This window comes from Pezoporus occidentalis, unplaced genomic scaffold (assembly GCF_034315485.1).
Source record: "Pezoporus occidentalis ecotype Australia unplaced genomic scaffold, CSIRO_AGI_Poc_V1 ctg160, whole genome shotgun sequence".
NCBI lineage: Eukaryota > Metazoa > Chordata > Aves > Psittaciformes > Psittacidae > Pezoporus > Pezoporus occidentalis.
The window spans coordinates 46,385-63,881 of record NW_026913426.1 but is presented as its reverse complement, the minus strand read 5'-3'; the positions used below and the strand labels follow the sequence as shown (position 1 = coordinate 63,881).

General features: G+C 44.1%; 1 protein-coding gene across 2 annotated transcripts; it reads left to right on the top strand.

The window, feature by feature from the left end:
• The first annotated feature begins 1,341 nt into the window (after window positions 1-1,341).
• PRKAR1A (protein kinase cAMP-dependent type I regulatory subunit alpha) lies at window positions 1,342-17,497 on the top strand. 2 transcript variants are annotated; one of them, XM_062612570.1, is made up of 12 exons: window positions 1,342-1,428; window positions 2,628-2,691; window positions 4,586-4,761; window positions 9,829-10,002; window positions 10,594-10,685; window positions 10,869-10,930; window positions 11,446-11,492; window positions 12,093-12,251; window positions 12,871-12,931; window positions 13,204-13,325; window positions 13,927-14,008; window positions 15,039-17,497. In XM_062612570.1, the coding sequence occupies exons 3-12, from the start codon at window positions 4,588-4,590 to the stop codon at window positions 15,209-15,211; spliced, it is 1,146 nt and encodes a 381-aa protein (XP_062468554.1). In that variant the 5' UTR covers window positions 1,342-1,428; window positions 2,628-2,691; window positions 4,586-4,587; the 3' UTR covers window positions 15,212-17,497. The 2 variants fall into 2 exon arrangements, with proteins under 2 accessions (XP_062468554.1, XP_062468555.1); XM_062612571.1 differs by lacking the exon at window positions 2,628-2,691 and having other exon boundaries at window positions 1,346-1,428.

The following is a 17,497-nucleotide window of genomic DNA, read 5'->3' as shown; positions in this document are numbered from 1 at the left end:
TTTACGTATGGGGCTGATCTTTGTTCCAGATGGGACCTATCCCACCACAGCACTTGGGACTTGTCCAAACAAGGAGGAGTGAGATGTGACAATAGCAGACAGCTGGCAAAAAGATAAAGAGCAACAAAACCCCAATAGAAATGTGTGTGGGGAGTGCTGACAGTTGCTTTAGAATGTTCAGAAACTTATAGTAGCTTGCAGTTATAGAAAGAAATACTATTGCCAGGTGAGCAAGTGGATTTGGTAGTTACTCATGCTGTACTCTGACAGTATTTCAGATATTAATGTATTATTAAATTAATATAATATATATTTACTAATATATACAACTATTGATTCCTTATTATTTTGTATAAATAATGATTTACACAATATATATAATTTATTTATTTTTTATTTACATAAAAAGTAAAGTTTTTGGCTTAGTGTCTGGAAATCCTGGACCCTGGCTTTTAATTAACCTGTAGCAGAGAGAAGCTATCAGATATTTAATGCATGTGAACTCAGCGACCAGCTTTGGGCTGTTGTAAATGAAGATCTGAGATTTAATGTAAGCTATTATCCTTTATTGTCCTTTATATAGTCTTATTTCTATGAGAACTAGTAGTAAGAGATGCTGTGGCACACGGTTCCTGATGGCTTGTCATGTCATTGCAAAAGCACTGTCTTCTAATATCCAATATCCATCAGACTCTAACTATTGGAATCACTTTGTATGTTATATGCCTCTCCTGCACGATACAAGCACTGAATTCTGCTTGAAACGCTCTCACATCAGCTCTAACACGGGGTGCGTTCTCAGCCAGCGCGTGATTCCGGGTTCATTCCCTGCTTTCCCATGGGATCTGCCTCTCCCTGCGCCACAGCCGGGACCTTGGGCGACTTCTCACTGGCTTTAAGCACACAACGTGGGGGGATTTTAACCGGTTACGGTGGGATCCCGGCTAACCCGGAACGCATTTTACCACCCCCAGCACTCTGATCCCCCCGCCAACGGTCACTAACGCCTCTCGGGCCGGCGCGTCCGTCACCGCGAACGCCGTTGAGCAGCGGCTGGGTAAGCCCAGCGCTGCCCGCTGCTGCGGGCGAGGCCTGAAGAGGCGAGAGGCAGCGCGGGCTGCCGAGCGGTGACCGAGCGGCCGAGCCTCCGCTCCCGGTCCTCCCGCCGCCGCCTTCGCGCGTCTTAAAGCGGCAACCGCTCTCCCCGAGCTTTCCGTCCCGTTGGCGCGGCGGCGCCCTGCCCTGCCGCTTTAAGGTTACCGCGGCGACGGGTCTGGGTGAGAGCGAGGCGCATTGACGTCAGGGCGGGCGGTGATTGGCCGCGCCGGTTGGTTTCCGGTGGGAGCCGCCGCTGCCGCCGCTGTTGCCGTCGCTGAGGCCGCGGCCGGGCGGGGGGCGGTGAGGGCCCGGCGGAGCCGCCCGGGGCAGGTGAGCGGCGGGGCCCGGCCCGGGGGGGGCTGCACCATGACGGGGCTGCGGTGGGAGGGCGAGGCGAGGCGGGGCGGGAAGGGCGCGGAGCGGGCGGCCTGCGGCCTTGGGGGCGGGGGTTGAGGGGAGCGGCCGGTGCCCGGGCTGGAGCCGGCAGCCTCCGGGCCTGCCGCGGCGGGCAGCGCCCCTTCCCCTGGGCGCAGGCGCCGTAGTTGAGGCGGGGAGGGGGAGCCCGCGCTGCATGGGACCCCTTGGGCTATGGCGGGCCGCGCCCCCGGCGCTGAGCTCGAAGGCGTTCGGATACCGCGGCAGTGCCCGGTGCGGCGAGGGGATGGGGTCTGTGTGTGTGTGCCCCGGTATATATGGCCTCGGTGCTGCCGGGAGCCGTTGCGGTGAGGGGCGGGCTGGCCTTGGCGGGGCAGCCCCGGGCGGTTCGCGGCAGGTCCGGGTGCCGCCGTGGGTTAAGGGAGCTGGCACAGTTCGCGTTTATAACGTGCGGGAATGCTGCAGCCCTTGTTATTCCCTTAGCGTTTTCCGATTTGGTTAATTCCCGTTGATGTTCGGGATGCCCCATCCCTGACAGTGTTCAAGGCCAGGCTGGAGCAACCTGCTCTAGTGGAAGGTGTCTCTGCCCGTGTCAAGGGTTGGGACGGGATGATCTTAAGCATCCTTTCCAACCCAAACCATTCCCTGATTGTATGATTTTCTGCACCAGCCTTGCTGTTCCCATGAGCAGCGCTGTCTATCAGCAACGCTTCCTCCATAGGTTGTCATTTGTAAGCTGTCACGGAGCCACGGAGTTCCTCTGGGGCTGTTAATTAGGAGTGACCTTCACTGTGCGAGCTGTCAAAGCAAGAAGGAAGGAACTGGAGAACCTAAAGGTGCTTTTGCAGCCCACGTGAAGTCCCTCCTTGGTGTTTATACAACCCATAACACGTCTGCCTGTGCGTGCTTATGTAGGGATTAACTGTGACAAGAATGAAACCTGTTTGAAGTGTTTCATATTAACTCCAGTCCTCCTGCAGTCTCCAGTAGCGTAATTCAAAGGGAATGGTGTTATATTGCCTGTGTGGCTGCTGTTTCTCAATCTGCTGCCTCAGTAGGATAAACCCCATAATATGAGTGCACCGCTTGGCTCTTGAGTGACTTGCCATTGCTCAGAATTAGTTTGACTGAATCCATGTTTCCTCTTTCAAAAGCTGTTCCTGGGATCAACATATCTCACTGCAGATTCATAAGCTGTTGCCACTGTCCCTGTACCAGGTAACTTGCTTTATATTTCATTAAAAATGCCCTGAGAAAGCCTTTCCTATTTCCTTAGCTGTCTCGCTGTTAACTGCTTTATGCAAAAAGTGATATTAAATCTCTATTTATGTATATGTGTGTGTGTGTAAAAATGTGTTTTAGAATGGTTCTGTACTCTTGTGGTGGGTTGACCCTGGCTGGATGCCGCCAAAGCCACTCAATCACTCCCCTCTTCAACTGGACAGGGGAGAGAAAATACCTCAAAAGGCTCATGGGTTGAGATAAGAACAGAGAGAGATCACTCAGCAGCTGCTGTCAGAGTCAAAACAGACATGACTTTAATTATTACCAATCAAATCAGAGCAGCACAGTGAGAAATAAAACCAAACGTTAGAAACACCTTCCCCTCACCCCTTCCTGCTTCCAGGTTAAGCTTCACTCCTGAATTCTCTGCCTCATCCGCCCCCCAGCAGTGTGGTGAATGGGGGTTACGGTCAGTAACACACATTGTCTCTTCCTCATGGGAGGACTCCTCACACTCTTCCCCTGTTCAAGCGTGGGGTCCCTCCCATGAGTCCAGCATAAGTCCACCATAAATCCTTCCCATGTGCTGCAGTTCTTCATGAGGTGCTCCAGAGTGGGCCCCCTTCCCTTCAGGAACAGCAGGTCCACCGTGGGTCCTCTGTGGGGTCACAAGTCCTGCAGCAAACCCGCTCCACTGTGGGCTCCACGGAGCCATAGGTCCTGCCAGGAGCCTGCTCCAGCATGGGCTTCCCGTGGGGTCACGGCTTCCTTCAGGCACCCTCCTGTTCCATCATGGGGTGCTTCACGGGCGGCAGGTGGATATCTGCTTCACTCTGGGCCTCTGTGGTCCATGGCGTAGCCTGTGTTATCATGGCTTGCAGGGGAATCTCTGCTCTGGTGCCTGGAGCACTTCCTTCCACCTTCTTCACCAACCTTGAGGGCTGCAGAGCTGTTCTTTCCCTCTCAAATATTCTCACTCCTATCTCTGGCTGCAGTTGCTCTTGCCCAGTTTTTTTCTCCCTTAAATACATTATCCCAGAGGTCTTACTGCTGTCAGTGATGGGCTTGACCTTGGCCATCAGCAGGTCCATCTTCGAGCTGGTTGGTGTTGGCTTCACTGGACATAGTGGAAGCTTCTAGTAGCCCCCACAGAAGCCACCCCTGAGGCCCCCCAGCTACCAAAGCTTTGCCATGCAAACCCAATACAAACCTGAAAGAGGGAGGAAAAACCTGCTCAAGAACCCTGGCACTGTAACAGATGTGTTTAAAGATGTGCCCTTAATTATTTACAGTTAGAGAAATAGTTTTGGGATTGCAGTCTATCTGTGGAGATACTTACAAAGTATGAACCAGTTTGAACTGGAGAGTAATTTTTAGGTCTCCTAATTCCATAACTTCCATTAGTGGACTCTGTCTTGGCATTTGGCTTCAACCACTTCCTAATACTTTTCATACTGGCCTCTCAGATTCCCAGTTCCCACCCACCTCTCTCTTGGCCATCATCCGCATGACCCCGTACAGATCATACAGCGGTGTGAAGCGAGCCTCCAACCCTGCGGAATACTGGGTTTAATAGCAGAAAGTTCAGGTGGAAGCTTCCCTGATTTTGAGCATTCACAGGGCTCAAGTTGTAGAAGCTTTTCCAGCTCAATCAAATTCTTTAAGTGCCTGTGGCTGGAGAGCATCCAGATTTTTTATCCCTTTCCAGGTACTAAATAAGTTCATGGCTTTTACTTCCATGGTTTAGCTTAGTTGCTGTTCTTGCAGATAAAGGTAGTTTTATGGTGTGATATCTGTAAGCTAATGCAGCATGATGTGCCTGACTGTATTGGGTGGCAGCATCTTTATTTCCTCTACTTATTTAACCTTCTCTTTCTCTTCTCTCCAGCGATGGCAGCTTCTAGCAGCAGCAGTGAGGAGGAGCGTAGTCTTCGGGAATGTGAACTTTATGTCCAAAAACACAACATCCAGCAACTCCTGAAGGATTGCATTGTACAGTTATGCACAGTGAGACCTGAAAGACCCATGGGATTCCTCAGGGAATACTTTGAACGATTGGAGAAGGTAAAAATACAGAGCGAGGTGGGGAAAGAGAGGGGAACAACCTAATTTTGCATCATCTCCAGGATTTAGAGGCTGAGCTTCAGATTTGACCAGTGTCCGTATCAGCTGTTTGAAATAGGGACTGATGCTTTTGGAAGACAAATCCTATTTTCCAGTTTATGCCAGCTGATCACAGTGTAAAAGCACTTCTGTCATAACAAAGCATAAGCTGACAAAGAGATTTAGCAGCTTGGATGCAGATGTAATCCCAATCTAATGCTTAATTGCAGAAGCCAATAGGTAGCATACACGATCGTGGCTGTAGTTAGATGACAGCTGTGGCATTTGACCTTGTGCATTTGATTTCTTATATTGAGACAATGGTTTACAGTAATTCAGGTAAGCACAGAACAGCAGGTCAATACTGAGCCCAAGCTGAAGTCAAACAGGAGTATTTGCATTCCAGATCTCCCAGAGAGATTCTCTTGGAAGTTTGGTGTTGGGGTTAGGCTTTGTTGTCCCTCTTGCATTTGTCCTCAAGGTCTCCTTGGTGTTTTTCTTGTTGTTGTTGGAAGCATCCTGCGATGCTGGGAATGGAGAGCATTTTCTCATCCTGGTGCTTGTGTGTAAAACTCTCATTTCATATTCTTTTGAACTGTTTATATTCTATATTGATACCTAAGCAGACAGCAAAAGAAGCTGCTCTGAAAATGGGAGGATTGAAAGGCCAGTGTGAGGTATGACAACTCTATTCAGTACAGCAGTCATTTGCAGGTGCTGCTTTCAGTACTTGTATCTTACTCTTTTTTTAATTCTAGCTAGTTTCTAATTGCTGATGTAAAGAAGAAATAGACACTAGCGAGTATAAATATGTACAATGGAAATTGCCTTTTAATGGAAATGTTCAAGGTAGATACTAGAAAAGGACCAAATGGTGCAAATTAACCTATAGCTTACAATGTATTTGAGGAACATTTTGTTTAAGTGACCAACAGCTCTGTAACATGTCTGACTTTTTGTGTAGTTTCAGAGAGAAACCAGCAGCAAACGAGGTAGTGAACAAGGTCTTAAGACTCCGCTGTCCCTGCCTGTTACCGTGCCTCCTTCCCTACCTTGGATTCTGAGTTTCTCATAGATTAGTTGCTTTAAAACATGACCACAAGTGTTGATATACAAAACTTAACAAAGTATATTGGACTTGGAATAAACTGTAAACCAGTCCATACCTTGAGATATAAAATGGGAATACTTGGATGCTTTTTTCTAGTGGACTTATGGTCAACGTGCAGGATTATTAATAATAATAATAATTATTAATAATTAAGGGAAGCTGAATTTGTTTTTAGCAGGGCAAGTTTAGCTCTGAGCTTAAATCACATGTATTCTGGAGTTGAATAACTCTTGATGGTTTTATTCTGGTGCAGATAGGCTGTGTCTGTACTCGGGCAGCCCACAGGGAAGCTGAAAATAAAACTGGTTAGATAATGTGTTTCCCTTTGAATTCCTCTTATGGTTTTGGTCAGGGTCTTTTATTCTGAGTTGTGTTGGCATGGCTTATGTGTGCCCACTGGTGCAATGACAGCTACAGGTGAAACCACAGCATCTTTCTTGCCTTGGTCTTGGTTTAACCAGGTAACACAGCACCTCAGTAGCTATCAAGTACCGGAACAGTGGACATGCTGTGCTGCATTAGCAAACTCCTGACATCTGTGTCTGGAAAGCATAGATGTGAAGTGCTGTTATTAACCAGCTCTAACCCAGAGCTTAGCTCTGGTAGAGCAACAATGATTGAAACAGATTCTGCTTCACCTTCCAGAGTAATGTCTGCTGCATCTGTAATAAAGCACAGCAACTTTTCAATCCGCTTTCTAAATCTGTTTGACTCAATGAAAGTTGGGGTTGAGATTTGGTATTTAAGGTTGAATTTGGAAGGAAACTGAGGCGAGGTTGCTATTTTCTCTCTAGTTATCCTGACAAGTCATCTCTTCCACAGCGCACACACAGAGCTGATTCACTGTCATGTTACTAAAATACGTTGAAGACGTTTAAACACGCTTTTGAATTCATGTTCAGAAACATGGAAATGAACTGTCTCTGAGCCCATTGTAGCTGCTACAGGAATTCAGATGTCTTCTGCTGAGTTACGAAAGCTGCTACATGAATCTAATTACTGCACATTGGTTATATTAATGCTTTTATTTTGTCTGCTTGTGATGTACCAAGGCTTCTGTTCTTTTTGCTGTGCAGCACCAGTGCATACTAAAAGCTAATAGCCATCCAGTGCTGTGCTTGGCTGTGTAATGTAGCTTGAGCTATGGCAATTTAATGTAGAGATCATTATTAGAGCCTGCCAGATGAATCTTGGATATTGGACATGGCTGTCCACTGGAGTAAGTGCGTGTTTAAAATATTGTGTGCAATGCAGTTAGGTGCATATTAGGCTTTAGAGAAAGCTGGAATGATGAAGTGTGACTGTCATCTAGGCACTGTACCTGCTCCCCACTACCCAGTTTGTCTCCACAGATATATGGCTGAGTGTTTCCCTGTTTTCTTCAGCGTTTCATTTACCAAACATGGGAGTCAGGAAGGATTCACTGTGCAATGTGAATTATGGCAGAGCTTTTAACCTTGCTTTTTAGTTTCTAAGTGTTGGGGTTTTTAAGATACAGGGGGAGCTGATAAAGATTAAATTCTTATTACTCAGAAGAAACTGAGACAATTTCTGGTGTGATGACAGTCAGGGGGTGCCACAGCATACAGTGTAAAACATCATTCTGGAATTGGGAAGGTCTTCAGTAGCTGATGGTCTGAAATATGGGTGTGTGAAGTCTCAACACTTGAATATCCCTTACTTGTAATAATTGAAATTGACTTAATAGTTGTTTCTTACTTGTCAGGAAGAATAGGATTTACAGTTAGTGGTCACTGACACTGAAGACTTTGAACTGCTTCATCAGCTGAAAGACCAGGATCAAGACTTGGGTGTAATAAAAAGGGTAACTTTAGTACTAAACCTTTTTAACATCCTGGTCATGGTTATACTGATCAGCGCAGAGCAAAATGAATGCCTTTGTCCATTTTGTGGTTGTTTTGAACACAGCTTTTTCACTTCTAAACCAGAACAAATACATTTTCTCACTTATAACCACTGGCTGAATTTGAGGGTGACTAAGAATAACAACTGCTGATCTTTCTTCAGGTCCTAGTGCTATTTTTCACTGATCTGGTGGTGGTTTAGGATCATAAATCATAAAGGTTTATTTTAAAAAGATAGATACATTAAAAGGCACTGCTGTGAAAACAATGAGACTTTAGTATGTCATTACTCCATGCCATAGTGTTGCCTTGCAACTTGCAATGTGAATATAGGGAGATTTGTCTCATTAGGGATAATCTTCCTCTTGATGAGTGTGTACGTAGTCAGAATAGCTGGTGTATTTTAAGATAATACATTATCTTACCCATCTGTAACTGGTTTCTCTGCCCATTGCATACTTCTGTTTAATATAGTAATGTTAAATCTCAGCTCAGGCAGAGGTTACCAGTTGTGTTCTTTCTGTTGGTGCAGCTTCTTTGAGTGGGCTGTTACCTGATGAGTCTCTTGTTGAACTCTTTTTATACACAGCTCCTTGCTAAGTGCTGCTGAAGTGCTGCTATCTCTGAAAGCCACAGGATCTCAGTACTTTACATTTTACTGGAAAGAATACAGCAGCTGGTGTTCACTTCTTTAAAGTGTCAAGGTTTTTTAATGGGTTAAGTATCTCTGTGTGGATGAACAGTATGTTTCTGTGGTTGCTGGTGTTGCCCACTTTGTAGCAGCAGTTTAAACTGAACCCTTAGGACTGCTCCAGCTGTTTCTAACTTCATCTCAGACTTGCTTCTTTAAAACCAGGAGGGAGACACAAGGTTTTAAATACGTTTTGCTCCCATGATTTTGAAATGTAGCACTGTTTTCTCGATGGGCCAAAAGCAGGAAGTGAAATGTAACTCGATGGATCAGTGCTTGCTCTTTGGCTATCTGAGAGGTGTAAGATGTACACTCGCTGTAATGGTTATCTGATGTCCCTTTCCTCAAAGCACTGTTGTTATACATAGCCTCTGTGCACCTCCGGAGTGGAGCGTGGCAGCCAGGCAGCAATGTGGCAGGGACAGCTTCATCAAGGACACTGGGACAAACCCAGCTTTCCAGGGAGCTCCCAGAGAACAGATGACTCCTTGTTCTTTTAAGGCATGGCCCAAAAATCCTGTTTCCTTAATGCTGGGAAAGTCATTTGTGCTGCTGTGATGCAAATGCTCTGGCTCCAAGGTTGGCTTTTATGTTGTTTTTAATCTGATTGTAGTTGATTAAAGTGAATCTTCTGGTACACAGAAGACTCAGATGTCTGTGTGTCTAGTTAGACTTCATTTTACTGTGAGTACACTAGTATTGTACAGTATCACTACAACACAGCACTACAGGTAACTGAGGGAAATAAGGAAATGTGCAAAGCTGGCAAATCTAGGGTTTTTGGAAAGAACTCTGCTCTTTGGCCCCCAGCATCCTTCCTCCGGCTCTTCTGTAAGCAGTGTTCATATTTCTTCCTCCCAAAATAACTGTTGGTTATTGAGTATCCAGTTGGTCTATGACTTGACCTTGTTTCAAAAGCTTCTCATGTAACATGGGTTTCTGAGGAATTCCTCTTCTGTCTTTCCCATCAAACAAGGCTCAACACCTCGCAGCTGAGGGGGAGCTGATAGGTTTACAGTGGGGAAAGGTCTTTAGCATTTGCAGAATGTCTTCATTGCCAGTTGAATACACCAGTGGAAAGTAGAATCAACTTATTTATACTTCTTAATTTATTAACCTATTCATGTGACTTATTAAAACAAATACCATTGTGATATGAATGTTATGAATGAAAGGCATATCTGCCATCTGTGTTTGAAAGGCCTTTGATCTTGGTTACTGTAGTCTCCTGTTTCCTTAATGTGGGACTAACAGTATGCAGGAAGCTCCCTTGCATTGGCAGGCTAACTTGGAATGTGATATATAATGACCTTTTTCTGTACTGGATGATGTGACACAAACATGTCTTCCTTCCTGTTTAGGAGGAAACAAAGCAGTTGTTGAATCAACAGAAGTCTGGTTCTCGCTCAGACTCACGGGAGGATGAAATCTCCCCTCCTCCTCCTATGAACCCCGTGGTTAAGGGTCGAAGGCGGCGTGGGGCCATCAGTGCAGAAGTCTATACAGAAGAGGATGCTGCATCTTATGTTAGAAAGGTGCTCTGACTTTTAAACACTGCCAATAATAGCCTCTACAGTCCAACAGTTTATCAAAGACCACCTTCTACCCAGTGTATTAAATTGCAGCCTTTTAAATCTTATGGTAACTGTAAAATGCAGACCTGTGTCTAGCTGTTTAATTGGAGGTTAGAATAAACTGCCATGCAAGTGTAACTCAGACCTGTTCCCTTTGAAGTTACATATATTTAGATGTCCATAGATTTGTATATTATATATAAAAACAAAGTGCTTCCAGTTATTCCACAGCTGCAACAACATTACATTGAGTTTAATGGCAGAGCAGACGTGCTGCTATTCATAGGAAAACAAGTTGAACAGATAACTTGTGCTCTTGCAGAAAAACTCAAAACAAGGGATGATGCTTTTACAGGTACATAAAATAATACAAGGTTTTGTTTACCTCCTGCCCAAAGTGACTGTAAGCATTGACTGTGTTTGGGTTTAGATCTGTAGTGCTTGAAAGAAACAGCCAGTGTTTTGTAGCGATTTAAATAGTTTATTTACCCTGGGGAATGCGGAAATTGTTCTTGGAAAAATCAATCTGTTTATTTTCTGATTCTATCCTAGGTTATTCCAAAAGATTATAAGACTATGGCTGCTTTGGCAAAAGCTATTGAGAAGAATGTGCTGTTTGCCCATCTCGATGATAATGAGAGAAGGTAGGGAAAGATCTTTGTAGTCTTACAGTGTCATAATGTACAGAGCTGCACGGCCTCTTTACAAGTCACTGTAACCATACAGGGCTTATAGGAGGAGTACTGGTGGGCTGGAGGTGCAGACAGGTGAAGGTGTGCATGGCAGTTGTCCAGGAGTTTGTCTAATTTTGGTCTCCTTCTCTTCAGTGACATCTTTGATGCCATGTTCCCCGTCACCTACATTGCAGGAGAGACTGTCATACAGCAAGGTAAGTGACAGTGTTTGCACTGATGAGTGTGTTGGAGGTGGTAAGCGGGCTCTGGCCTAATGCTCTTACTAGTTTTGGGATTTGCTTTGAAAGTAAAGCCGTTGTCTGGCTGCAGTGACCCTTTATTCTGTTACCTGAAGTACAACTCTCACTGCAGTGAGGAGTGGAGCAATTGTAGGAAGGTGTGGTTTCATTGCACATGTTATCTATTGGAAAGATTGTCCTTTGATGACTCTGTAGCACACCTTATGTCAGTTTATGGATCTGGTCCACCTTTCCAGTGATCCTGGCAATGCTGCTGATTTCCCACATACCAGCAGATGTCCTCTCACAGGACTGAGCAGAGTGCAAGATCAGCACAATGAAATTTCCCCCTGCACACTGTGCAAAGATTCATCTTTGTCAACCTTATTAGATTCTAAGCATCAAAGTAGACAGAGATGTCAGCTCTGTGGAATATGAATGTTTGCTTAACTTGACTCTTTCTAATGTGTATTTAATTTCTTCTTCTGTAGGTGATGAAGGTGATAACTTCTACGTTGTTGATCAAGGAGAGATGGATGTAAGCATTTTGGTAGCTTATTAACAATAGGTTCATTCCTAGCAGAATAGGCTGATATTTGTACAGGCCCTTCCTTTAGCAGCTTTTCTCATCGTGATTTCTTATTGTAGAAGCATATTTTGCTTTGGAGCCTCTTTGCTCCTTCATGTCGCAGTCTGGCTGCACAGACTGTGAGTTGTGCTGAGTTTCAAAATGAACACTTCGGGCATCAGCGCAATACTAATGCTTTACAAGTGCAGGGTGCAGTCCAGCTGAGGTGTGGGACAGGCCTGAAGAATGACCAGGCTTTTGATTGTTCAGTCAAACTAATCCATGGCTTTCTCTGACAGAGACTTTATTCAGATTTTATTTCCTATCAAAGGGTCTCAGTGCACGTGATATATGAGAGAGTCTGTTTGTCAGTGAAAGCAGAAATTGTGGCTGGGACTGAGGCTGGCTGTGAAGAGTTGATGAAGCTCTGAAATGGTGAACTCTGACTGCACAGACCTGAGAATTCCCTTTGCTGTAAAGGATGTCCAGGGCAGCAGGAGCTTTGTGTTGTCTCTGACCAGCACACAGCACACTGTGGGTCTTGGCTTACCACTGTGCTCTGCCTTTCAGGTTTATGTTAACAGCGAGTGGGCAACCAGTGTTGGTGAGGGTGGAAGCTTTGGAGAACTGGCCCTTATATATGGAACTCCCCGAGCTGCAACTGTCAAAGCAAAGACAAATGTGAAGTTGTGGGGCATTGACAGAGATAGCTACAGAAGGATCCTGATGGCAAGTATTCCTCTAGCTGACGTGTGGCTTATGCCATTGACTCAAGTAGCTGTGTGTATAACCTGGAATTACGCTTCTGGTTTTACTGTTCACTCAACTTATATTGGTCATTTCTGACCTTCTACCTGTGCCTGTCCTTTGCTGGAGTTAGTTATTTAAAGTCCTGCTATCTCTTTTGTAATCGTAAAGCAAATCACTGAGCATACATTTATCAGGCATGGGGCAAGGGGGAGCCTTGCATTAGTGAACTAACAATACAAATACAGCATTAAACTAGACTAAAAATGTAATACCTACTGGTTAACTTGCCAGATATTTTGATTCTGCTCTGTTCTTAGCTTGCTATGTGTAAGTAGTGTGTATGAACAGCAGTTGTAATTAACTTAAGCAGGTATTGTGAGTTCTGGTTAGAATGTATTTCAGAAATGAACATTAAGGCTGCAATAAATCCTAAGTACTTTATGAAGGTTGCTCAGCTCTGAAATAATTAAAACACAATCTTGTGGGTTTGGGGTCTGAGACAGGATGTGGTGTGTCTGCTTAATTTGTCTTGAGATTTATTTGAAGCCTTATGTAAAATGTGAAGTAGAAAGAGAACTGGGTTTTGTTTTTCTTTTAGGGAAGCACTTTGAGAAAGAGAAAGATGTATGAGGAATTCCTTAGTAAAGTATCTATATTGGGTAAGTGACTAGGTTTTTGTTCTGGAGTGGAATAAATTGCCACACTGCAATAAAGCTGTTACCCAGTATCGTTATGATGACAGGCTATTGCAGTCATCCATTAAGACTGACTCGAAAGCCCGTACTGCTTTTCTGCATCATTCCAAATCAACTCTTAATTCAGGTCTTTATCTGATACACAAATGTAGCCAGAAATCAGTTGACCTCTGTGTAAAGAGAGAGCAAAAAGCGTGTTTGTGTGTTGTTCTGTTAATGAACTATTAACTCTATAGAATCTCTGGACAAGTGGGAGCGTCTCACTGTAGCTGATGCGCTGGAGCCGGTACAGTTTGAGGATGGGCAAAAGATTGTGGTGCAGGGAGAGCCGGGAGATGAGTTCTTCATTATCCTGGAGGTAAGTGAGCTCCAATTAAAAGCTCAAACTTTACTTTTTTTATTCCTAACATGGCTTATTCTGCCCCTAAATAGACACTTGGAGGAAAATATGGAATAGACGAATGCACTTTTAGAGAATTCCTAAAGGAATATAATCTTGCTGGGCATGCAGAAGCATATATTTAATTTTGCTATTTTTACAAATAGTGCTTGTAGGAAAAAACAAGTTTCTGGCTGAAATCAGTGTATCTTTTACAGAAGAGTAGAGACCTGTTCTAGATGGCTAGTAATGTCTTGCCAGTGGTATCATTGTCTTCTCTCTGTTTTGTTGTGATGGGTTTTTGCCTGTCAGACTGTAATATTCTTGCTGTCATGAGGAAAACCAGGAAGAAGTCAGTGCTATGGGTATGTAACTACCCAAGACATTTATGTTTCAAGAGGAGGGAGGACCAGCTGTTCTCAAAGAGCAGTCTGGTAAATTGGGCAAGGACTGTGATGTGGTTCCTAGGCTGAGCCATCCTAACAGTTATTTCTGTGAAGCAGCTGATTCCATGTGGAATTCAGTGTTTTTTCAGTGATGCTGGGAATTCCAGTTGTTTAATTGCTGTGATTTATTGAAGGGCACAGCTGCAGTGCTACAGCGTCGGTCAGAGAATGAGGAATTTGTTGAAGTGGGCAGACTGGCACCTTCAGACTATTTTGGTGAGTTACGTAGTGCCCACTATGGTTACTCACACAACTGTCACTGCTCTCCCTGTGCTGTGTGGGTGATGGCTGTGCATGACAGTGATGGGATGGATTTGCTTAATTACTGTTTTGGCTGCCTCTTGTGGTTTCACTCAACGTCAGGTGAGTGTCAGTCACTTGGCTTTCAGGTGTGTGTGGGGATCACGGAACTGGGATTGTTCTAGAGTGCTTTCATTTAGAAGGGACCTCCTTTGAAATTGCATCACACTGCTCAGGGCTGTGTCCACTTGAGTCTTTTGTGTCTCCAGAGGTGGAGATCCCACAGCCTCTCACTGTTTAACCTGCCTGGTTGTGAAGAATTTTTCTTTATGCCTGACAAGAATTTCCTGTTCTTCAGCTTGTTGCTTTCTCTTTGCCTTTCACTATGCAGAAGGCAGTCTAGTTTTGTCTCTTGTTACAAGACAGCAGTAAGATTCCCTCCTCAGCTGTCTTTTCTTCAGGCCAGACTAACGCAGCTCTTTCAGCATCTCTTTGTGCTGCAGTCCTCAACCATCTGAGTGGCACTGCTGGACTTGCTCTGCTTTGGCAGCACCTTGTACTGGGGTCCCTGAAACTGTGTGGTGCTCTGGATATAGGCTTGCAAGTGCAGATCAGAGGGTTTTCTCCTTCCCTTGAATGTGTTCTTACTCAGCTAAAAGTTACATGGTCTGTAAGTTGCTTTGGCTTGAAAAAGCTTATATATGTTGGCAAAGAAAAAGGCTATGATTCTGTTATAGTCACTTGTGAAGACTTTGAGATAATCTTCTATGGAACTTGGAACTTCTATGGAACTCCATGGAACATGGAACTAATCACTTGTCTGATGCATATCGATCTATTTTTGTATCACAGATAAGGACTGGATGTGTGTGCTCATGGAGGAGTTTGGGGGATAATGTAACAGTTTATAATGGTATTCTGCAGCAGCTTGAAACACAACAGGGTAATTTCTTTGGCTCTTTGGCACCTTGGATTTAACTCTGTTCATGCTCTCCTGTTGCTGTAGGTGAAATAGCTCTGCTGATGAACCGTCCCCGTGCTGCCACCGTGGTTGCTCGTGGCCTCTTGAAATGTGTAAAGCTCGATCGACCCCGGTTTGAGCGTGTCTTGGGGCCCTGCTCGGATATTCTCAAGCGCAACATCCAGCAGTACAACAGTTTTGTATCACTGTCTGTCTGAAACCTTCCTCCCTACCCAAAACATGCTTCACGAATGCAGACTGCTTTATTACCCTTGTGCAGAGCCACATTGCCACTGGCATTTGCAGCTTCCTGTCTGTTTAAAAAAGAGAAAAACAACAAAAAAAAATGCTTATCATGGCACTATTTTTAATTTGGAGCATATTGGTTCTGTGCTCTCTGTCCCATTAAGTGAATAGAACACAAGTTTTATGAAGATGTTTGCTCTTACGGCTTCTCTCTGTGCAACAGTGTCCAACTCGGGCTAATGCAGCCTTGCTTCAGCAGGGGAGAGCCCTCCTGGCACTGTGCTCATTGCCTTAGAGTAAGGAGGTGACAGCGGGGGGGGGGGGGGGAAGTACTTTTAAAGGAGTTTCTCAAACTGTTGGACAGATTTTAAGGCTGTGTTCATCATCTGCTGTATTTGTTTCCAAATGAGAACTGCCCTTGTAATTGAGCTTCTTGGGGCTTGGGGGTTTCTTCTTTTTTTAACTCTCTGGGTACTGTAATCCTGGGTTCAGTCGTGAGGCATCAGCTGCTGAGAAAGCCACAGCTGGAATTTAACAGTATAATTGTTCCTGTGTCTGCTGGGTTAAGGTTGCTTAGTTATGTTCCTGTCAAGTGTAAAGCAAAGCTTCCAAGGTTACTAGTTCTGGTGAACTGCTGCAGTTGTTTCTTCATTTGCTGACTTGCCGCAACTGATTTTCTTTCTTCAGCCATTTACGACTCTTCCTGTTCAAAGTGGCAAGAACCAAATGTGACATTAAACGTCTGACTTTGGTCTGTAGTACATAGGTTGGTGTAAGAATGGTGCAGCTGTCCAGCTGTGAGTAATGTCCTAGTACTTAGGTTGGTGTAGGAATTGGAAGCAAACGTTTTATTTCCCCAGTGACTTTTGCTTGCTTTGTGTATTCCTCAGTTGACTTTTTTAAACATCATCGGTTCAGGTGAACCCTTTGTTACCAGGGAAAAGAAATGTGGAGTCTTTATGGCCAGCACCAGTTGCAGGTGGTGAGATTGGTGGTCTATATAGATGTCATTGTTCTTGGTAGAGAACATAAAGCAGAAATGAATGTTTTACCTTTCCTGCAACACTCCGTTATTTAAATCAGTCAGTGAATCCTTTTTAAATGGTTACTGATAAATCTAGTTTAAACACAGAAGGTGCATTCTCTTTCCTTGCTGACGGAATATAACATGATGCAGATTTCACACTCTTTCCTTCCTTTCCAAGTTCAATATGTTGCGGAGTCTTAAATGTATTTCAGTATTTACCAGCTTTGCGTTCCATTACTCTGTGCACACCAATACTTCCCCAGAGTTTTTACGGAATTCCACGGTTCAATAACGGTAGGCAATTTTTAAGGTTTCCTTTAAACTGTAATTTATATAAAGTAGTGTAGGTTTGTATTTGGGAGTGACAGCAAGCGGTTCTGCATTTGTTGTGCAACTACTTCTAACGATGGAGCCCTCATGTGAGTTCCTTTCTGAGGTCGGATGGATTCCAATTCCAGACTCTCCAAGACATGTAGATAATCAAGAGTCTGGGAATTCATGTAGAACAATACTGAGGGCATCAAGCCTTTACAGAAGGTTTCAGGCTGTTTCTGAACCTGAAATCCCAATAACGGGATTTAAACATTTGTGATTTGGGTTCTCTCTTTAGGAGACCTTGAGTAGAGGATTTCAGCCACAGCCCTTAAGGAATAAGCAAAACCGACCTTTTTGGTTCCTTTTCTTTTTGGGTAAACTTTCCTTAAGTTTTGACTCTATCCAGGTTTTTTGTTCAAATGTGTTCTTTGTGTTACTTTAAAGCACCAAAACCAATGTAAACCAGTTAAAGCTCCACAGCAAAAGGCACATTTTTTTTTATATAAGGCTTTCTAAGCAGTTTTCACTACTGCATCTTTTTAGCTTGCTGGTTACTCCCTTTTGTAGTTTTACCTACAAGATTTTAAGATAAATCAGCTAAGTCTGAGTTAAATATTAACCACAGTTATAGCTTTACCTTTGTGTGCAATTGAAATATGTTTGAAACCACAATTGGCATAGTTTTGCCTTAGCTAACATTCAGGGCTTTAGAAGTAATTCTTTGCTAGTCCACCTTTAGCGAATTGATGAAGTCTATTGCCCTAGAAAGCTATAGTCAACCAGAGGACCATTTTTGTATTGTTACCTGACTATATAAGTCTGATTTACTGTATGTGCTAATATATTATATTATATTCCTTTTGTTATAGATTGTCCTAATGGCAGGTAAAGCAATAAAATGATTTAAATTCTTAAA